Source organism: Cornus florida, unplaced genomic scaffold (assembly GCF_030987335.1).
Source record: "Cornus florida cultivar Cherokee Brave unplaced genomic scaffold, ASM3098733v1 CherokeeBrave_3.0.0_Hap2_Chr01, whole genome shotgun sequence".
NCBI lineage: Eukaryota > Viridiplantae > Streptophyta > Magnoliopsida > Cornales > Cornaceae > Cornus > Cornus florida.
The window spans coordinates 47,263,339-47,286,749 of NW_026775571.1; the positions used below are offsets into that span (position 1 = coordinate 47,263,339).

At 34.3% G+C, this 23,411-nt stretch overlaps 1 protein-coding gene across 5 annotated transcripts; it reads left to right on the forward strand.

The window, feature by feature from the left end:
• Positions 1-8,434: 8,434 nt before the first annotated feature.
• On the forward strand, positions 8,435-20,631 carry LOC132296005 (uncharacterized). Of its 5 annotated transcripts, none has more exons than XM_059794266.1 (9): positions 8,435-8,509; positions 14,992-15,212; positions 15,455-15,558; positions 15,673-15,805; positions 17,084-17,158; positions 17,674-17,795; positions 17,902-17,977; positions 18,989-19,081; positions 19,961-20,631. In XM_059794266.1, exons 2-9 carry the CDS (start codon positions 15,075-15,077, stop codon positions 20,096-20,098), a joined length of 879 nt encoding a protein of 292 aa, XP_059650249.1. In that variant the 5' UTR covers positions 8,435-8,509; positions 14,992-15,074; the 3' UTR covers positions 20,099-20,631. The 5 variants fall into 5 exon arrangements, with proteins under 5 accessions (XP_059650249.1, XP_059650245.1, XP_059650256.1 ...); XM_059794262.1 differs by lacking the exon at positions 8,435-8,509 and adding an exon at positions 9,710-10,256; XM_059794273.1 differs by lacking the exons at positions 8,435-8,509; positions 18,989-19,081 and adding exons at positions 9,711-10,256; positions 18,929-18,988.
• The last annotated feature ends 2,780 nt before the right edge of the window (positions 20,632-23,411 follow it).

Genomic DNA, 23,411 nt, shown 5'->3' on the forward strand with positions numbered 1-23,411 from the left:
TATGTTATATAACATGTCAAGACTTGTTTTCAAATCATGATACAAGTAAGTTCTAAGCAAGATACTACCTTAAGTATTAAACTTTAATACTAGAAAAATAATAATTGAAAGGTTTCAAAACCTAATCAAATATTCTAGATTTAATATATGTGAAACCATATGCCATGCACATCAAGAATTTCAAGTCGGAAATCCAACGGGATGAATATGACACTTGGAGCAATTTAATTAATCTAATTAATTAAATATTAGTAGATTTCAAAACACTTCCAATTTCTCTTAAATTCACCTATGTTGAAGAGCATGCTAAGACCTAATATAATATGCTAACACATATTGATTTCAAGCTAGTTAAGGCCACATAATTTAATATTTTATTCAAGATAAATATTAAATAAAATCTTCAATACTTGTCCAAATGATCTAGATTTAATCTATGTCAATCAACATATCAAGGGGTAATATTCTATCATACCACATGATTAAACAAAGCTATGAAAAACCGGGAAAATTAAATCCTTCACAAGAAAAATAAATAATAAAATCTCTAGATTTTATATCCAAGCATGTAATCAAGTTGTATAAGCATCACAAGCATATAATATAGCAAGAAAATAAATTATAACACCACCTACCTCAATTTGAGATGAAAATCTCAAAAGCCCACCAAAAAAAAGTGTTCCAAATCTGCCGAAACTCCTAGGTTTTTTCGGGGACAACATGATCTACATGAATCTGAAGGAAGCCCCATGAAAATCACAACTTGACCTCAAACCCAAACTCAAGAAATGGTAGAGTACGTTTAGGGGAACAATAAATGCAAAGGCCGAAGACTTTTCACCTAGGAAAAGTAAATCAAATGAGGAGAGAGAAGGTGGCAGCACCATGGATATCCATGGATGCTTCAGGTCGTGCAAGGGGAGTGGGGAAGATGAAAAATGAAATATCTCATCCCCCTTTTATAGAAATCTCAAAAAGGGCCCCGAAAGGGCCTTATCGGGTCCGGAAAAGTGGAATTTGAGTTAACGCACTCAAACGGCAAAAATCCGTGAATGAAAAAGATTCAAAATGAGAAAATATGAATAACGAAAGAAACGGAGTCAAAAACCGAGTCTCGAGCAGAGAGTTATGCCCCGAACAAGTTCGGCTGCAATCGGGTCCAGAAACTCTGAAACTGGAGAAAAACGATCAGAAGGAAATTCTATGAATTTACAAGTCAACAAAAGTGAAAATGAATCCCGTACAAGGATCCAGGCTCCAGACGAGATATTTTTGTAATAACTTTCGTTAATTGCACAATGACCCCTACAAAAAGGGTTAACTACAAAATTGCCCAGAATGAAAATATCTTCCAAAAGATATTTTCTTAGATACCTCTGAAATAAAATATCTTCAAAAGTTATATATGAAAAACAACCCAAGAAAGGAAAATAATTCCAAAGAATTGTGCATCCATGCCCCTATGGATACCGGGAGCAACCAGAGTACTTTCTTGCAAAAGTAAAGATACGTATTTCGAGGAAACCACTAAAGATGAAGACACATGGAGTCAAAAACCAACTCTGAGCACGAAAGGTGAGGTTGTGCCAAAAACTGGCAAACGAGGAAAAGGACGAAATAGGAAAAAGGACAAAAGTGAATAGTGTCCCGAAAAGTGAAAATGCAGAAATGACTCGGTCCTCAAAGGAAGTTATCAATCCACATAAAAGAGTCTCAGAAGCCAATTCTGAGCACTCAAGATGACACTAAATGATGAGAAATGGATCTCAGAAAAGAGAATTAAACGAAAAAAAATTTATCCATAAAATTTCAAAAAAAAAAGGAAAGGGAGGAAAATGACCGGGTCATTACAACCTACCCTCCTTAAAGAAATTTTATCCCCGAAATTTAGAACATCTCGGAAAAGAATAGAATACGGACAAAAAAAAAAGGGTCAAACCAATGACAGCTCATAAAGCACTGAAGGACAACCCTAGAGATCTCAAGATCAACTAGAGGAACGCGAAACCATGAACAGAAGACAACACCTCATACGAATCAGCACGTTAACTCAATGTCAACCACCGAGGGAATCCCAAGACAACGAAACATTGAAACACGATAAAAGAAGAGAGTGACAAGGCAATACGAACAGTGACCAGAACCCGCCCATACTTATTCGTCAGCAAGGTATCATGACAGTATAAGGCACTAGTTCAGAACATGCCCCGAACAAGGTTAACTTTGAGAAACCTATTGATACGGATGACATCAATGTTGAAAATCATCATTACCAAAAGCACTACGGAAACCAGACATTTGCGAGAGTTGGGTTAGCTAATCCCAAAATTCTGACAACAATGTCACTGGCACCGCTATGCTTAAGGCCTTAGATCTAGAAGCCACGAAGGAAAAGGAAATGAAACGGTGCCTCCCTGGCCACGTCTCACTCCACCAGATAAGGAAAAAAAATGAATCACAATCCTCTACGCTCACATGAGCCTTACTCGCATCAATCGATAGAACAGACAAGAAGGTTCCCTACATGGGTCCTTACGGAATGAATTCCTCCTATCCAGGGAAGAAATTCATGAAACAAGAACGCATCCAAGAGATACGACAGATCCTAAGAAATAGTGTCAAAACCTGACATAAAAGTAAGCAGCTAGCATGCAACATAGCAACGAATTATCTACTCACACAAGTATTAAGATCACATGAAGCACGTCGGGATGAACATGTGTATGCAATGTACTAAGATAACAAGCAGGTATCATGTGCTAAGGTAAACAGGCATATATCATATGCTAAGACAGTCAAAGTAAGCATCTAAATAAGTTGTCACGTAAGCAATCAGACATGTTATCGAATCAGAACATGTTATCAAGAAACACGTAGGTACATGGTACGACAATACACACGAATGAAAAACGTAAGGTATGCCGACACATGTCGCATACGGTCATGCTTACATAAGCACACAGACATAATGTCACACCAAGACATGATAACAGACATGTTATCAAGAAGCACATATACACATAAAGCTTGCTTAACAAATATTAAATGTCTCAAAACACCTAAACATATAAACATGTTATCACACAAGACATGTTATCATACAAAACATGTTATCAAGATATAATGACATATCAAAGCATAACAACGTGAGCATGATATGCACCCAAAACCCGTTATCCAAGGTATTTGAACCCGGACGCTCTTATACCACCTGTGACGACCTTGGATTTTTCAACCCAACGTATCCTATGATGACCCAAACCGGATCCAAGATGTGGAAGCAAAAGAATTGGAATGGCCTCAATAGATATTTTATTTCAGGGGTTTTTAAGAAAATATTTTTGAAGATATTTTCATTTTAGGTTATTAGTGCAGTTATCACTTTTTAGAGGGGTCATTGTGTAATTAATGAAAATTATTGCAAAAATGTCTCGTTTTAAGCCTGGATCCTTGTACGGGATTCATTTTCACTTTTTGTCGAGTCGCGTACTCATAGAATTGTCTTCTGGTCGTTTTCCCCCAGTTTCAGGGTTTCTGGCCCTAGTTGCCGCCGAACTTGTTTAGGGCACATCTTTCTGCTCGGGACTCAGTTTTTGACGCCGTTTCTTCCATTGTTCATCTTTTCTCATTTTAGATCTTTTCGTTTATAGAGTTTTGCCATTTTAGCATGTCTGCTCAAATTCCACTTTTTCAGACCCGGCGGGGCCCTTTCGGGGCATTTTTAGGGTTTTGCTATATAAATAAAATGTCTTAAAGTGAAGAATCACTTTTTCATTATCTTCCTCCCTCTCTTGGCCGGCCATCAATGGTAGCCTTGGGCTGCCACCCTTCTTTCTTCTTTTTGAGCCACTTCCCTCTTGAAAAACGTTGTAGAGCCTTAATGTTTATCAAAGGCCTTGGCGACGCGTATCTTTCCCCCTTATTAGAATCCATTTTTGGCCATTTTTTGAGTTCAGATTTGAGGCCAAGTTAGGATTTTGGTGTGACCTCTTTGGTGTTTAATGATCATCGTGTTGTCCCCGATATAACCTAGGAGTATCATCGGATTCGGAGCACTTTTCTTTCGGTGGGGATTTGAGATTTCATCTCAAATGGAGGTAAAGGATGTTATAGGTTTATATTTTTGTTATCTCACATGCTATTGATACTTACACAACTTGTATGCATGTTTTAGTTCAAGTTCTATAATCTAATTTAATTATTTTCTATGTTTAAGATTTAATTCTCATAATGGTGTACAACTTGGAATTAAATTGTGGTATGCTAAAAAATTAGGCTTTAGTATGTTTGTTAATATATATTAAATTGGGATTATTTGAAAAAGAATTGCAACTTTTATTTAATAATTTTCTTTTGTAAAAGTTTAATTCTCATGGTCGTACCTTACATGGAATTAAATTGTGATATGCTATTAAATTAAGTCTTGACATGTTCTTTAACATACTTTAATTTGAGAGCATTTGGATAAGTTGAAAATCTAGAGATTTTAATTAAAAGAATTAATTAAAATCTATTTAATGGTTATATTGACTAAATTAAGTTTTTAACTTGATATTTGTAATGACTAAAACTTGTTCACTAGCATATATTAATTTGGGACCATTTGATATTACTTTAGAATATAGGGATTTAATTATCATGATTTAATTAAATTCTACCTTATTGTTCCAATGACCTAATTAAGTTTTTGAATTGATATATGTAATAATTAAGCTATATTGTTTAACATATATTAATTAGGGATCATTTGGTTGAGATTTGAAACCTAGAGATATTAATTAGTTTATTTAATTAATTTTTGTTTCTATTGCATTAATGATTTAATCATGTATTTAACTTTGTTTGCATGTTTAAATCATAATTTTAGACTTGCATTAGACTCTTCAGTTTATGTTTTCACTATTGAATGATATTGTTATAGCGTGTAACGAATCGCACACTGAAGATTCGACATGTGATGTTATTATAGCGTGTAACGAATTGCACTCTGAAGATTTGACATTTGTCATCATATAGTAGTTGTGGATTTAGAGTATGTGTTGTGTGGTTACAACCTACTTGTGCATGGAAGGTAGTTTCGTGCATTATTTAAATTACGTATAGGTTGTGAACTTATTTAATTATTTTGGAGTCGCTTGGGACATTGTTACAGAGACATGGCTAGAGTTTGGTTCTAATACGGGAGGTATGAGTTCTCCCTATTTTATAGTGCACACTAGAGTGGTATTCCCAGCGGGTTAGTGCCCGGAATAACCGTTTAGGTCTTGACTTTATCCAAGATTTGATGTCCAAGTCTTCTACTATTTAATTTCGCATTCAATTCCAAGTTGACAACCAATGTTTAATTGTGACTTGTGGTTTTGGTTATTGGTGATTTAATATTGTTAAGTACATTTATACATTATGATTTTAATGAATCATCGCAGGCTTTAATGTTGTTAAGTACATTTATGCATTATGATTTTACTGAATCATCGCAGTTTTAATGTTGTTAAGTACATTCATGCCTTATGATTTTTAATGAATCATCGCAGTTTTGATGTTGTTAAGTACATTTATGCTTTATGATTTTAATGAATCATTGCAAATTTTGATGTTGTTAAGTACATCTATGCTGTATTGTTCAAATATAACTCAGGAATGATCCTATAGATTCATTTGGAACATAGACGTTAGGTGGCATGACCCACTTTAATTGTTTTCACATTTTAGATTTCAAGTTGATAACTTTGAGAATATATATCTTGTTACCTTGTATAACATGCTTCTATATTATTTAAATTGTATGAATAATGTGATTTATGCTAGAAATGATCTAAGGTAGCTTAAGATGCTCCTTGAGTCTCACCTTTGAGATAGACATTAGGTGGCATGACCATTTTGAATTGCTTCACATTGATGTGATAATCTTGTAAAACAGTAGGTCTTTGCATGCTCATCTCCTATGAGTAGCTTTATGTTACTCACCCCAAAGTTACCTGGGACAATTTTCAGGTACAGGAATCAATGTTGAGATTCTTATCATGCTTGGATGATTTGTGGACTTGAAGGTTCTACTCTTGTAAAGGTTGGCTTAAAATGTCACTTGTAGCCTTACTTGTCAAATGTGTATATTTGATTCTAAACTTGTAATGTGTACCTAAGCACACTTTTTGATTCTTTTGGAATTATATATATGTCATGGATGTTAAATTTTGCCTTTAATGAGAATATATAGAAAAATCATGTGTTTTAGTATGCTATTTTGCACCGGAGTGTACATTGTGTATGAAATTCATCCTTTAGCATCCATTTAATATATATAAGGTGTGGCCAAGGGCCAAACACCAATTCGTTTTCATTTATGCCATGGTGTCGTACTTCATCTTTTTAGGCAATTTTATGAGAAATTGAGGGTTGAAGGGTCATATTTTGCAATGAGAATATTTTGAGGCCGCAGACCATTGGGACGCATCTTAAATGTTTTTTTACGTTTGCGTGCATGTCTACATTTCTTAAAACTCTTAAGTTTCAACTTTAGAACTATTTTTGGGCAATTTTATAATTTTTATGAAAAATTCATGCATGGGGGTGTCATTTGAAGTTTCCTCTTGATTTAGCATGTTACAGATGTTTGAATGAGGCTAAGGAATATTTCTAAACTTGTTCGGATCATGTAGAATGCATGCATAGCCTTAGAGATGGACCAGGCACTTTCCACACACATTGCAGCGGTTTTTTCTGTTGCAGCAGATGTGTTGGTCGGCTGATGAGAGCCATCAACCGGCTAACAAGCCCTCGAGACCCATTCCAGTAAGCTTTTAGTGAAATAAGTCATTTCAGTCGGCTAATAATTGAGCTTCGGTCGATTGATGATGGAGTTTCTATCGGCTAATGCTTGTCGTCGGTCGACCGATCCTCCCTAAAGCTTTCTCATTTTAGTTTTCCTTTGGATAGCTTTGTTATACCAACTTCAGAGGATCATATCTCTTTCATTTCAAATCCAAATCAAGTCGTTCTTGAGTCTAAATTCAAGAGCTTGAAGTTAGCTTTCCAATGATATCAACTACACATCAAAACTCCAACCGTAGTGAGAATTATTACAGTTTTAGTGACATAGGTTCCTGGTATCTCTTAAAAGGAGAATGCCACTTCGTTTTATTTTCATATCTTTTCCGTCCGGATTCCGAATAAGGTGATTTTGAGTCTAACTTCGTTCATTTTTTGTTGTCTTTCCAATGGTGTGCACGGTGGCACCCATTTTCATTTGAAATGACCATTTTACCCTTGGTTCATTTCTTATCGGGTTTGAAATCTTTGCTTTAGTACTTGACTCACTTAAGTTCCGTAGCTTCATGGGGAGTCATTTTGGTGCCTTAGGGATGACGTACATCTCTAGAGGCCACTTTACTTCTTTCGCTTCCGCATTTCGGATTCGTTATTGGGTCAACTTTCGGTTCATCACTACGTACCGGGTTGAAAAACTTGGGCCATCACAGGTAAGAAGAAAGTTGGGATGTATGTTAGGAAAATGTTGGGATGCAAAGCCAACGTCCCAATATTTTTCTAACATGTATCCCAAATAAGATAAATAGATAAATAGTGGGATGCTGGTAAGGAGAAAGTTGGAGTGTAGGTTAAGAAGACCAACGTCTCAACATTTTCCTAATATGTATCCCAAACAAGATCAAGAGATGAATGGTAGGATGCTGGTAAGGAGAAAGTTGGGATGTACATTAGGAAAATGTTGTGATGCAAGACCAACGCCCCAACATTTTCCTAACATGTATCCCAAACAATATAAAGAGATGAATAGTGGGATGTTGGTAAGAAGAAAGTTAGGATATTGTTGAGGAGAAAGTTGGGATATACAGTTTGTATCAAGATATGTTTATTTATGTATTTGTATAATAAGTGGGATGTTGGTAAGAAAAAAGTTAGAATGTAGGTTAGAAAAATGTTATTATATATAATTTGTACCAAAGTATATTTATTTATATATTTATATAATAAATAACTTAATGCGCTAAATTTTTTTCTGACTCATTTGGACGACCACGTGACACAACAAAAGCCAAGCAATGTTCATTGGCTTAGAAGACTGTAAAGCTGGAGAGGATTTTGATACTGCTCTCTTACCCTTCGTTACTTCCAATCTCAAAAGAATCTATCGAATGCGTAGGATGGAATGCAGTCCACATGAACCCAACTAACTCATCAGCCTAAATCCAATACCAAAGCACAAATCCACACGTATTACCCAACCCCCATCTGGTAATGGGTCCCATTTTGTCTCTTTCTCTAACTTCTTTCCATTCTTAATTTATTTCCTTTCATTCATCGCTTCCGTAGAGATTCTAATAGCAGACACATTGATTGAACTTTACCGTTCGTAGGTTGTTTTCATTGTTGTAGTTGTCTTCCATATTAATTGCCAATCTACGACAATATATGTGTGTGTGTGTGTTTTGCCATTCATTTGTCTTTGTCGGGTCATCCTTCAACAAGTGTCTATACATCTGTGTTTTAGGTAAGTCCATCCATCTGATTTAGAGTTTTATATGCCATCTTTCTGGGTATTCCCAACTTCTCGTCCTAACTCCCCTTATTCATATTTTGAGCTCATTCTTTTTGTGCAATTTGGTGATCTGATTTAAATTTGTTGAACGTGTTCGGTATTAAATACTGGGATTGAATTAAATCTCACTGGGAAAACATTATCTAATAGATTGTTCTTCCAAATTTGATTTGGCAATATAGCATTCCATGTATATGTGCTCGAATGTGTGTAAATATATATATATATAGAGAAGTTTACTAGGAAGTATTTTGATGGAACTTCTTTTCATTCTTCTTAAGTAGTTGATTAATTTGGTTGGATTGGACTTTAGTTGTTGTTAGGGTTATATTAAGCTTAGTAAAGGCTTATATATAGCATTATTTATCCGTCGATTTGTGTGTATTTATTTTATTTTATTTTATTTAAAAAAAAAAAAAATCAATCTTAAGCAAATCAATACATTCTTTAAAAAAAAAATATAAGTATAAATAAAGAAATTAAAAATTATAATCATATATTTGAGATCTAAATTGATCATGAGAAAGAATGAAAAAAATATGAATATATACACATCTCCTAACTATATTAGTATATGGAACCCTCAATGACTAGATCAGGTGAAAACAACTGCATAGTTGGGTGGTACTTCTTTCCTTTCAAAGCCACACGGTAAGAGTTGAGGTGACTTCAAAGAGTTAGTAAATTAAATTAATCTCCCAATCAAATAGTTTAAAACATAGAAAAACTTAGAAAAACTTAGTTGCACTCACATCGATTGTCTGTAATATACGATTAAAAATGAATGATTAGATGCGCCCATTACACCCGACCAAGTTTTTCTTTGCAATGACAAACAAATATATCAAATAAGCAATAGTTTAGTTGGTACGAACTCTCATCCCCAAAGGAGGATCCGGTGTTTGAGCTTCCATAAAGGGAGAAAAACTTAATTAAGCCATGAAGTGACAGAGCGAACTAAAATAAAATAAAATACTTTTATTTATGTAGCATAACACAATTAATTGATGGTGCACATAAGGAAGTATTCAACGTGATATACATATATATATATATATATATATATATATATATATGAGAAACAAATATGGTAAATTTCAAAAAGACAATTTTACCCTCAGAACACACTCTTAATTTTGTCTCTCGTGCCCATTATCATTCCCTTTTAACACTCTCCCTCTAAAACACACACTCTCTAAAACTCTCTCCACTCTCACAGTCCCCATATACACATCGTATGTCGATGTAGTTTGTACCTTTCCCTGAGTCGATCCTGACTTATCTTATGCAAAAGTTCCCTTTACTAAAACTCTTCTAGTTTGTTGTTTTAGTTCATTGAAAGAGAGACGCAAATATTTAGAAAGAGAAAAATATGATAAAAATTAATTTAGTCATTTTATTATTTAAATCGGAGACAAGGGTCGTCTAATTAAAATCTAAGCAGCGAAAATATATATTTTTATTTTTATTTTTTCGAAAATGACTTAGCTGTCAAATATGAGCAAAGCCATTTTGGCTCCAATCTGTATGCACTCTCCCCATCTGGACTCGACGGATCTAGGTTTTGTTTGCGCTTTCACATTACGATTCGCCAAACGAGGGCTTTAATGTCTCCGACGATCATTCTTCAACGCCGGTGACTTCTTTACATCGCTGGTGATCATCTCCGACAAACCCTCTCCTCTTTCGACAGCTACAGGTACTAACAAACAATTCCTCCCCTCTATATATATATATATAGACACACCCCATAGATACATGTAATCTTTTATATATATTGTGTGCATTTCTCTTTATGTAAATTTCCATTTGGTTCTCTGGATGGTTTGTTTATGTGGGTATGTATCTATGTTATTGGTTGTTTTGGGTTGTGTCTTTTGAATTGAGTTAATAATATTCAGGTAAGTGGAACTTCGATATATGCATTACTCCTCCTCTCTCTCTCTCTCTATATATAACATGTAATCGTATATATATTGTGAGTATTTCTCTTTACTCATTTATAAATTTCCATTTGGTTCTCTGAATGGTTTGTTCATGTGGGTCTACATCTATGTAATTGGTTGTTTTGGGGTTGTGTTTTTTGACTTGGGTTAATAATATTCGGGTGAGTGAACTTGGATATATGCATTACGCTCTGAAAAGTCTTGAATACGACTGTAGGAGAATTCCCCTATTAGCTTTTTGAGAATCAGAATACAATGAAGAGGATACTTCTAATTTGAACATTGAGAAGTTCTTTTTAATTGCAATATTAGAAAATCTTGAAGGAATAATGGATTCTCAGGAATATTTACTGAATCTCTTATGTGTTAGAGTCATTTGGATTTGATGATGTTCATCAGGTTTGTAGTAAGAAAGTTATTTGGAAAATGAGCACAATTAATTTATTATAACGAGAATATGCAAGTGGAGAAAGGGATGCTTAGTGTGGTTGAGTGATGCGTCATAACTCGGTATACAAAATTCAATTAGAAACTGGTTGTGCATTGGTGTAAATATATTTCTACCGGTTAACAATCATCAAGTTTGGAAACTAGTTGGGCATTAATATAAAGTTCAATTGGAATCAAGTTTCTTATTTATTTTCAGTAAGTTCAAGCAAACACACACGCCCATTATATTTTGCCGGTATTGGGGCCCAAACACTCAACCTCCTCTTTGGGGATGAGAGCTTATACCATCTAGGCCAGTGCCCATCGGTAATTTTGTTAATGTTATTCATAAGCTGTATAATTTTTTTTATTTTTATTTTTATTTTTTTTTATTTTTACGCTTTTGTTTTGTTTTGTTTTATTTGTGTGTGTTATTTCAAAATAAACAAAAAACACACTTAGAAGCGTTTCTTGAAAGGCAGGTGTTTTCAGAACAGAGTATAATTTTCATTTTTCCATTAGTTCTAATAAATCAATTATTTTAATTGTTCTAAATCACCTTGGAAGGTGTCTTTTGGTGTCCCTTTACTTTTGTTTCTTGAGATCTAGGACTAAAGAGGGTACTTTATGTGAAACATCTTTTTGATTATTATTATTATTATTATTATTATTAGTATTATTAGGGTAAATTACCCCGACCTCCCTTGAGGTTTGGGCTTATTACTCTCAGATGAAAGTTTTGCAAAAGTAACTGTGACACCCCTTGTCTGAATTTGTTAGACAAACAATGTTAAATTGGGTATCTTATTGACCTTTTTGCCCCTAAGTTTGGGCTTATTACTCTCAGATGAAAGTTTTGCAAAAGTTTGGGTATCTTATTGACCTTTTTGCCCCTAAATTACTTTAATAGCAGTAAATGTGAAGGAAAGAAAACACAAATATGCCCTCACATAAGTCCTTATTTTCTATACCATACCATTTTCCTTGTTTCTCTAAATGGTCCTCCCAACTAAGCTTTCCTCTCTCTAAAACATTTGGATCTGATTTAAGTGTTACTCATTCATAAACCATTAGGTCATGGCCCTCAACATTAGACTGACGGAGCAATGTGTGAAAGCCAAAATCCACATCCTAATCCATATCTACACAAATATATAATTGACAATAATTTACCAAAGATGACTCATAACTAAATTCCATTACCCACAAAAAGTTTTAAATTCAAACAGTCAATAATCCATCTCTAATTACTCCATTCAAAATAAGAAACTTCCATTCATTTCTCACACACCTCTACCTCAGTTGGGGTGTGTGTGTATATATATATATATAGATGATGTAGATATAGAGAGCTCTGGCAGAAAGTTTGTATATATATGGATGTGGATATAGAGAGCACTGGTCAGAAAAGAAATCAATACTGAAATACTATTAGGAAGCATAGCCCGCTTCAAACTCTGCACAAAAACCAATAGCCGATGCCAAGCTTGTTCTCACCTTTTCTTCCTAAAACCAATCAAAAGAAACTAGTGATCGAATATTATGGAAATTGTTTGGGACTGTTAGGAAAAGTAGGTATGAATTTTTAGAAAACCCAATTGCTATAGACAAGGACACTATTTTTTCCCCCCTTCTATGCGGGGGTTACAGATGTAACTATTTTCTGTATATAAGGATGACCATGGCGAGGTTATTTTCGTCTATATACTTTAAGTTAAAATATAAATTTGATAGAATGAGTATTACAAAAATGGGTAGTTTTGGCATTTCAACTTATCTAATTAACTTGACTAGCGGTCAACTATTAGGAGGGGAGGTCATACTTATGTCAAACAAACTTAAGGGGAGGTTGACCAAACATTTTTAACAAGTTTAAACTTTAATCTGAGAGTAATAAAGACTAACCTCAGGGATGTCATAGTAATTTACCCTTATTATTATTACTATTATTACTACTACCACTACTACTACTTTTTGGTTGTAGAAAAACAGAATTGTTATTTGTTTTTCTTGTTTTCTTTGAATCTTTAAATTGTTTTGATTTTTTTTTTTCTTTATATTTTTATTTATTTATTTATTTATTATTTTGTGGTAATAAAAGGGCCTTGTTCATTTTTCCCATTTTCCTTTATTTTGGCTCAAAGAAATAATGGCAGCTACATGGATAAAAGGTGTAGTAATTCATCTCTTCCTCTTCTTTTTCTTCTTCTTCAATCTAAAATGGTAAGAAATAAAGTATTTTCTCTCTCTGGTTCAGTGTGTTATCATGCAAGATTTGTTTTGTTTTCTTAAATGGTTTTCCTCCTGACCCTTCTCTAGCATTTCTATTAAAAACAAAAATGTCATCTCTCTTAATGACCATCTTAAATTTTTTATTCGCCTCACCTGCGTAACCATATGCCTTGGTGTCATCTATATGCCTTGTCTACAAAGTTTGTTCTTTTTACATTTTTTGACCTATGCTCATGGTTTATCGACAAATTCTTTTGTGTTATTTCATTTTGTGTTTTTACACATCATCTTAAACCTTCATTTTGTGTCTCAGATACAACGAGAAACAGTGTGATTTATATCTGGTTTTCCCCATTTTTTGAATTCCAATCTAATGCAAGTAATATGAAAAAAAAGAAAAAAAGAAAAAGAAAGGATCAAGCATTCGGTTGTTGTGAGTAGGATCTTTGGTTTTAAATAGAGCCACCCACTTTAAGATCAACAACAAAAAAATAAGGCTTCAGAGAAAATCTTTAAGAGGGAAATTTTCAGTTGCCTGGCTTTGTATCTTCTTTCTTCAAGCTGTAAATCAAGTACCGAGAGAGCAGTTTCACGTGTCACCTGCAAAGAAGCTAAGGAGATTTTTTTTATAAATCCTATCCTCTGGGATCAACCAGCATTGGATTCAATGGATTACTTATTGTATAAAAAGTTATTGGGAAGCCCCGCTAATCATTCAGCCACTTCAAAATTCATTTTCGTGGAACCCTTCTTGCTCCAATTTTTCGATCACAACCACCCACAGAAATCTCAGAATTCACAGCAGAAGGGGGTTTCTATTTTCCTTTCTGGTACTGCTTCTCAGCAAATTCCTTGGATTCTTTTTTCAGTCAGTCACCACTTTTGAGGACACTGATTGGTTCAATCCCTCAAGCCTCTTTGACTCCCTTCTCTTCACTGATTCAACCTGAACACTGTGATCATAAATGCTCTTCTTCTCGATCCCTTGTATCACCCCTTTTCCTCTTCTACCTCTCATTCCTTCTTGCAAAGTACTCACCGTAAAACCTACCTCTCTCAAATAGAGTTGAAAAAACATGAAATGGGTTTGCAAATTTTTCGACCTTCATTATCCAAATTGGCATTTCTGAATTTGTTCTGCACCATTTTCGCTAAAGCCCATAATTTGCAAGAAATATGTGCAGTATTCCGGACAAAGCTTCGATTCTTTGAGGTCAGAAGAACGACTTGGTAAATGGGTTTCCTTAAATAACCTGTTATAGTGAGTATAGTCTACAAGAATCGAGAAAAATGGTTGATTTCGTTAAAGAACCTGTTCTCTGCCACTAATGTTCATATATATATATATATATATATATATATATATTTATATGTGTGTATATATTTAGATAATTGTTGAATATTCAGAGTAACTTTTGTAGATCTTTTGGCTTAAGAAATAATCATGGGACTCTGGACTCAGCAGCTGCTGAGCCCGTTGTGAACTGGCCGGTTCACTCCGAGCTGCCGGTTCAGCGAACCATGTCTGAGACTTATGCCTCATGCATACAGAGGTTGTAAAACACCTTCACGTTTAAGAACAACTGATAGATATCTTTAACATTTTTGGATGTATAGTGATCAGTAATCACTATAACTTTGTATACAATGTACATGGAACTTCCATTGTGAAATCGCCTAGAAAGTTGGGTAAAATGCAGTGAATTGTTTCAAGATCAACCCCAACTGCTTTTATTTTATTGAATTGTTCTAATACAGTCTTCGTGTTAGTTTATTAAGATGCAAACTGCTGATTAAAAAGTTCCTTTTCTTGAAATTGTTTTCCAGGATGTTAGGTTAACAATTCTTATTGTTCAAGATTATCATGTTGTTGAAGCTAATTAAACATATGGATTAAGAAATACACACGGATGGCGGTTTCTAAAAAGACAGTTATGGCATTTAAGTCCTACCAAAATCAGGCTGAGAAGCTGGTTAAGAATTATATATTGGCAGATCCTTTCATTCCATACACTGCTATCCTTGGGGGCATTTTTGCTTGCAAAATGGTATGTTCTGACCTCTCTTTTTTTTCCCTAATTAAAAAAAAAAAAAAGGAACATACTCTTTGTGGCAAGTACTCTAGAATCTGTGACATCTTCACGTGAATAGGTTAGGTTCTTTGATTTATTCTTCTTCTTGAACAGGAAGCAATAATATGCATAACTTTAGTAAAATTGTCTGCTTTCTACGTACTTGGAGTTGCAAAATTGCTTTATTTGTTTATTTAATTTTTAACTTGTTGATATAGTATTTCCATGCACAGGTCTATGATCTTACGCAGTTGATCAGCACCTTTTACTTCAGGAGCTATGTTGGCCTCACAAAAATCCAGCGGATCGAGTGGAACAGCCGGTAAATACTTATAATATAAATCACGTTTGTTCTATTTTCTTCCTTTGCTTCTTCTAAACACTTCTCTATGATTCTTTCCTTATGTTCTGTTTTTTTTATTAACTATGCATGCAGCGGTATCTCTACTGTTCACGCCATTTTTATTGCAACTATGTCAGTGTACTTTGTGTTCTGGTCAGATCTCTTCACTAACCAGCATGGTATTTTTACTTTGCGAAGCTCACCACTTTCAACTTTTTCATTGGGGGTAAGTGTCCAATTTCTCCCATTACTAGAAATGAAAGATATACCTTATGCCTAAACCTCAAAAATATTTAACAGATCAATGTGTAGGCATCTTCAAATACATTAAGGCTCTGTTTGGTTTGCCGCCATAGTGAGAGAAAGGAAAAGACATTGTAAAGGAAATCATTTTCCTCTATTTGTTACCCTAAAAACAGTGGAAATGAAAATTATGGAAAGTGAGGGAAAAAATAAGTCCTTATGACATTTTGCTTCTCTTTTTCCTAATCCACTATTTTTCAACAAGGAGAGAATCTTCAGAAAGATCGCCACTCCTTTCTGAACTTGGCACTTAAGGAGTTCTTGTAGGGGTAGCTTGAGAACTAGGGGTGCGCTAAGCGGAAATCATCATTTTCCTCTGTTTGTTACACTAAAAACAGGTGAAATGAAAATGACGGAAAGTGAGGGAAAAAATAAGTTTGCATGACATGTTGCTCCTCTTTTTCCTTATCTACTATTTTTGAGAAAATTTGTATTTATTTCTAATTTTATTATGCGCGAGAGAAATTATGAACATAATCATATTCCCTCTCAATTTTCTTTTTGTCCTTTCGGTTGGCCTAGCCATAGCTGTGTTAGTGGCTTATAATGTTATTTCAATTGTAAGTCTTGGACTAAAAGTGTTGTCTTTAAACCCAATAAATTAGAAGAGATGCCCAACACACCACCTGACTCTCCTACTCTTCAAGCACACCAACTATGGGCTGAGAGATTTCTTCTCTACTAGTGAGTCTGAGAATAATATATCTCTATCTTTCTTTTTGGTAGAGTTTTTGATGAAAATTTGGGTGTTCCCTTACTGAAACAATGTATTGCTTTTGAAAGTAATTTCCAGATGTGCGTTTTTGGGCCAACTTAACACATTCAAATTTACTATTAAAATCGATCTTCATTTGTCCTACATAACACATTCCTGTCAATACTCGTATTCCTTCCTTGTTCTGGATCTTATAGATAACCAAGTTGTGCATTTTTAGGAGGATACCTTTGTGTAAAGAAAATAATAGCGTGACTCTGTTTGGTGTAACTATAATGTGAATGGATAACCAAAGAAACGTAAAAATGGAAACTGGAGGAGGCTTGACTTCTGTCTGTTTTTCTGAAATTGAGAATGCAACCCTCTGTGCATTGTACTTGGAAGTTCTTTTATTGCTTTGTTAGGTTTTTCACCTAGATTGACTTGTGTTTTCTATTCTTATGAGAATTACTCTTTGTATAATAATTTTATTATGATTTTCAACAGGTTTCTGTTGGATACTTTCTTGCAGACCTTGGAATGATTTTTTGGCTATATCCTTCTCTGGGTGGAATAGAGTATGTAAGTTTCTCTAGACGTGAAGATTGTCAATGAACATGCCATTCTCTTCAGTCACCAGGGGTTTGCATGCAGCATGTTCATAGCTCTTTTCAAATTAGAAACATATATTCCATGGTTACCCCTTTTTCCTGTCAACAAAGAACATTTTAGTTTTAAATTATTTAGATCTTCTGAGGCACCTTTATTCAAATAAGTGAAATTATGTTGCTGATATTTGGTTACAAACACAACAAGTGAAGTTTTTTTTATCTTGGATTCTGGATTAAATTTAAAGAAATTTTAATACCAGTAAATTTCACCCTTCCTGGGTGCCTTGGTCAATGAAAAACTTCAATAGCATCATGTAATCAGCGTCTGCAACAACTCTGAAAACTGTAAAAGGGTGAATCTTCAGTAGATCTAGATTTTATTTTTGTTTTTGTTTTTGTTGTGTGTGTGGTGGGTTTTTTTTTTTTTTTTTTGGTATCCATTACCGGCTTGTCAGTTTGACTCGAGATGTTATTGTTGGATTTCAGATTGTCCATCATTCTCTTTCTGGAATTGCAGTAGCATATTCTATGTTAACTGGTGAGGGGCAGTTTTATACATTTATGGTCCTCATCTCTGAAGTGACAACTCCAAATATAAATATGAGATGGTACGTTTTAGAGTACAGATCGAATCATGATATGGCTCTGTTGTCTTCCACTGTGATGCATCTTTTGGGTTCTTCACTTTGATGAATCTTTCTGTGTCTCGTGCAGGTATCTTGATACTGCTGGTTTGAAGAGGTCTAACACATATCTGATTAATGGTGTGATGATATTTTTATCTTGGCTGGTGAGTTAAAAATCCTTGTATTCCCATTAATAGCCTGACTTCTTTGCTTAATCAGCAATCATCCATGGAAAAAAGGAACCATTTTTAGGCAATTAATTGGTTGGTTTTGTACCAAGGCCTGTGGCCTAGTGGTATCTCCTCTCCTTTCAAAGTGAAAGTAGAGGGTTCGAATATCTCCAACATCATTGTGGGGGTTATTTGCTAGGAATATATATATATATTTCGTTGGTTTGCCACTCAGCAACATGCCACATGGTAGAAAATTAATTTGTGAGCCATGCCAAGACACTTAAATTTTCAGCCTCATGGCATCAGTGAGCTGATGGGGCCACATCAAGTATCTGTTTTTAATTTTACATAGTCTTTTTTTTTTTTTTTCCCCTTTTTTATTATTTTTATTTTTGGGCAAAATGCAAAATACTTCTTCAACCTTCTCAAAATTTACAAATAAGAATCCCAGGCTATCAAATTGGTAAATAACCTCCTATATTGTTGCGAAACCATGCAAATTCCCTTTTGCCACAGCTTTTTCATTAAAAATGGATGGGAAAGGGTTAAATTTTGACCAATAAGCCGTTTTTTTCTATACCAAATTACTACAAAAATATATGGAGTGTCCCATTTTTGGGACTCAAGCAAGGAGAAATGAGTTTGGCTTATATCAATTAGATCCTAGGGTCTGAACTCAATTTTGGATAATTTGCCTATTCAAAATCATTTTTTAAAAAATAAAATTTCATCTCGTTTTTAAAGGATGGTAAGGTAATTTCATCACTGAAGAGGCTGTGATTTGCAGATCTTTATTAGTTTAGGGGGTTTTTTGAAGTTGAAGGGTGTAATCAGCAAATGCAAATTAATCCAAGGGAGATTTATTGTATTTTACCTTTTTCTCCCTTTGACTTGTTAACTTGTGTATGAGACATGGTTGCTGAAATAAATTTTGATATGCAGGTTGCAAGAATTTTGCTGTTCATTTACATGTTTTACCACGTTTATTTGCACTATGAGCAGGTAATGCACACCCTGATTTCTTTGCTTTGTGGGCCCATAAGAATTTTGCTGTTCATTTACATGTTCTACCACGTTTATTTGCACTATGAGCAGGTAATGCACACCCTGATTTGTTTGCTTTGTGGGTCCATGAATCTTTGTAAACTAGCAATTTTATTTCTGGCAACTGCAACTTCTAATAAGCTGCTAGTCGAATGTTTAGACCAGTTGGACCTAAGCCCTGTGCTGGGGCATGGCTTGGCAAATATTATTTCATTGCACAACAGTCTGATTATACAAAAAATACCTGATATCTTACTAATTCTTCATTAATGCTTTCTTAGCTGCAAAGGAAAGGGAGGAAGGGGTGGATGGGGAGTTGTGGGGTAGTTGTAAATTTGAATGCCTTTCCTCGGAAATGTGCTCTCTTTGTTGTGTATAATTTAGTAATGGTTATTAACAAATATTTAAGTAATAAACCGTATTTTATATATATCCATAATCCTCGAGTCATTGTGAGTGTTTTCTACATTGGAAAAAGCTGGCACTCTTTTTCTTCATCATCTCCAATTTGCTTAAGTGGAAGAATGAGGTAAAATACTTTAAAATTTAAGCATCCATCGCAAACATCTTGATTAATGGGACTCACTATGTATTGGTCTCTCTATCACACACACAAACACACACACACACACACATGCGTGCGCCAAAAACTGATAGAGAAAGTCAGTAGTATCATAGTAGTAACTGGTAAAAGCGTAGGCATGGCTTTTGAAAGGGAGAGGTAGTGTTAAATTGTTGAAATCTTTTTATCTGAACAGCACAAATTAATTTTTTTTCTTCTAAAAAATAGTTTTCTAGATTTTCGTATTGTTTTATGGGTTTTTTCCTGACCTACTTATATTGCTCATGTAAATTGACTACATCATGAATCTTGCATCTGCTCATGAGAAATTATATAGTTTTAATATAAAGTTCTAAAATACTTGATAGGTCCTCCGGATGCACACCTTTGGTTTCTTTTTGGCACTGGTGGTGCCGTTGGCGCTTTCTTTCATGAACTTGATGTGGTTTGGGAAGATTATCAAGGGATTGAGAAAGAACTTTGCAAAGAGACAGTTGGTAGATTAATCTTTTATTTTCCCCGTATATTGGTTTCATTTTCCTGTGCATTCTACCCTTTTCTTTACTGTATTAGTCGGTAGAGGGGAAAAAGGAAGAAGAAAAAGAAAGAAAGGTAAACTTGAAATTTTGAGTTGATGGGAATGAGAATGTTGTAAATGACACACAGCTAGCTAACCTTATGATCAGATATGTGCTTCAAGAATGCTCTCTCCGGTTTTTCTTTTTCCACTCTATCTACCAAAGAAGGAAGAAGACCAAAGGAGGAAAAGAAGAAAGAAGAAAGAAAAGAATTTCAAATACTGAAACGTGCATCTAACTCTTTTAAAGAGAATCCGTATGGGGTTTTATACAATTGAAATTTCGTATCAAAATTTATTTACAGTAGATCACACGAATTAGTCAATCTCTTATATTAGCATTCTTTTGATTTCATTTCACCAATTTAAAGTATCATCCTTGGCCTTTTTGTATAATTTTAGTTTATGATTTTTTTTATTTTTTTATTTTACAGAGATAATTGATCATTTTAATATTGGGTACGCCACGATGCAACATGTCTACTACTTTTTGTGTTCAAAATGTGCTACTCTGAATGAGAGTTCATGACGATAATCATGATATCAATTTCATGATAACATTGCACTTTGGGATGCTCTAGTTATTGATAACCTGTTCCAATTGTGCAGTAGTTGTGTTATTAATTGAAATAGCTTGTGAATCTGTATCCATCAAAGCACCTTGCCTGATGGTATCTTCTCTTCTTTTAAAGTGAAAGACAAGATTTGAGTTTCTGGAAGAGTATTGTAGGAGTTTTTCCAAGTTACACTCCACTTTATAGGTTTTTTATTTTTATTTTTATTTTTATTATTTTTTGGGGGGGCAAAGATAATATAAATATCATGGAGTGGGAGGAACAAAACATTATAGCCAACAATATATATATATATTTATTTATTTATTAGTAAGAAATTTATGCACTCATTTATTAGTATTTTTATAAGAATTTGAACCCTCATTGGTAGAGGAAATACTCATAAGTTATAGTAGTAATTTTTAACGATAATAATTAAATTACATAAAGAATAATGATGGAGAGATAGAAGAATTAATTCCGAATCTTTCGTGGCCAAAATCGCGGTCATCCACTTAGTTTTCCAAAAAATAAGAACAAAAAAAATTATTCAGCAAATGACAAGTGTGTCCTTAACGTTTTTCCTCATCTTTATTTCATCCCCTTAACTTCCTCTCTCTAAGGGTCAGTTTGGTTGGAGGGTAAAGGAAGGAAAAGAAAGGAAATGTAATAGAAGGAAATGAAATATCATGTTTGGCCATACATCATTAAGGGTCCGTTTGGTGCAATGGCAAAGGGAGGAAAGGAAAGGGAAGGGAAGGTGATGGAGGGGGATTAAAAAAGTGTGTTTGGCATAAATGGTGGGAAGGAAAGGGAAGGTGATGGAGGGGGATTAAAAAGGTGTGTTTGGCATAAATGGTGGGAAGGAAAGGGAAGGTGATGGAGGGTTTTGGAAGGATAACTCAAGGTATGAATAGTGCTTTCTTAACATCCTAAAAATGGGAGGAAATGGAAGGAAATGGAAGGCTAGGGTTGATATGGGATCTCTGATGCCAAAGTTACCCTTACACAAAATTAGGATTTAGTTTGCAAAACAAGAATTACAAACCTTGATTAGTTGATTTAGAAACAAAATTAAAACAAAAACCCATACATATATACAGGTTAGAAGTTGCAGTGAGAGAGGGGGGCAAGCTTGGAGGAGAGACAGCGGCTGAAGCTTGCAAACGGCGAATGGCGAACCCGAACTGGAACAGCGGGCGATGGAAACCAAAAGATATGGGTTTTGATTTTTTGAACAATCTGAAATGATATGCTGATATGGGTTTTGATTTTGTAGATTTTGTAGTTTCCAGTTACACAGAGAAAGAGAGAGAGAGAGAGAGGGCAAGTGTAGAGTTGAGAACAAGATTCACAGATGGAGGCCGAGGCTGAATTGATTTGTAGAGGCTGAATTTTTTATTTTTATTTTTTTTGTGGGCCTAGAGACACTATATATATATATAAGGGTATAATGGTCAATTTATTAAAATAATTCACTTTCTTTTCTTTCCCCTTCTTTTCCCACACGTGATTATTATCCTTCCCTTTCTTTTTATTTATTAATCAACTAAACACAATACCAAATTAAAATTATTCTCCCCTTCCCTTCCCTTTCTCTCATAACTAAAATTATCCTTTCCTTTGAAACCCACCCTACCAAACATAGCCCAAAGAAAAAGAAAGGAAATAGAGAGATTTGGAAGATATAATTTAGGCATCTTGGGTTGGTTTTGTTATTCTTCCAAAAGTGAGAGGAAATAGAAAAAAAGGAAAGGAAAAACAATAATTTTTAATGAAATTTTATTACTACCAATTTTGTTATTATATTTATAGAAGATAAAATATATAAAAATGGGTATGATAGTAAAGTAATTAAAATAGTTTCTTTTTTTTTTCTTTTCCTAATCATAATTACTATAATTTCTTTTCTTTTATTTTTTTAATTAATCAAATACAATAAGTAGTTTAACAATATCATTTCTTTCTCTTACTTTTTTCTTGTTATCATTTCTTTTCATTTCCATCGTACCAAACATAACCTAAGTCTCGTATATCTCAAATTATCTTTCACTTATTCTCCCTCTAATATTTTTACGGCTCTCCCTCTCTCTCTCAAATTCTCTTCGTCCATTGGCTCTCTGCAATCACTCAATTTCTCCTCTTCATTGGTTATTTGCAATCAGTTTTTTCTCCTCACCCTAAATTTATAATCCCTTTCCCTCAGTAATTTCTCTTCTCTATCTCTTTGTTCTTCTCATCACCACCACCATCCCTTTATTTCACATCTCATATTTCTCCCTAAAATACCTTCAAATTTGTTCCTACTCTACCATGCCCACGACCTTGACCCGTAACCATCATCATTCCTCTTCAATATTCTTACAGAGGTCTCTTCCACATGTAAACCCAAATCTCTAAACTTCATCAAAATGGGTATTTTGATTTGTCATGGTGCTTGGTCTTCTTCGGAGAAAAAATAAATAAATAAATACTTGAAAGATTTACGGGATGAAGAAACAAGACAATAGAAAAATAATGAATAGATTAAAGATTTACAGGTATAATTCAAATTTATGAGTTGAGATACGGTGGCAATGGAAGACAGACATGCACGGATCTACAATGGCCTCCGCTGAAAAAAAAAAATTTATTGCATTTTACACCTTTAATTTTGTACGTTTTTGTATTTATGCCCATAAAATTTTG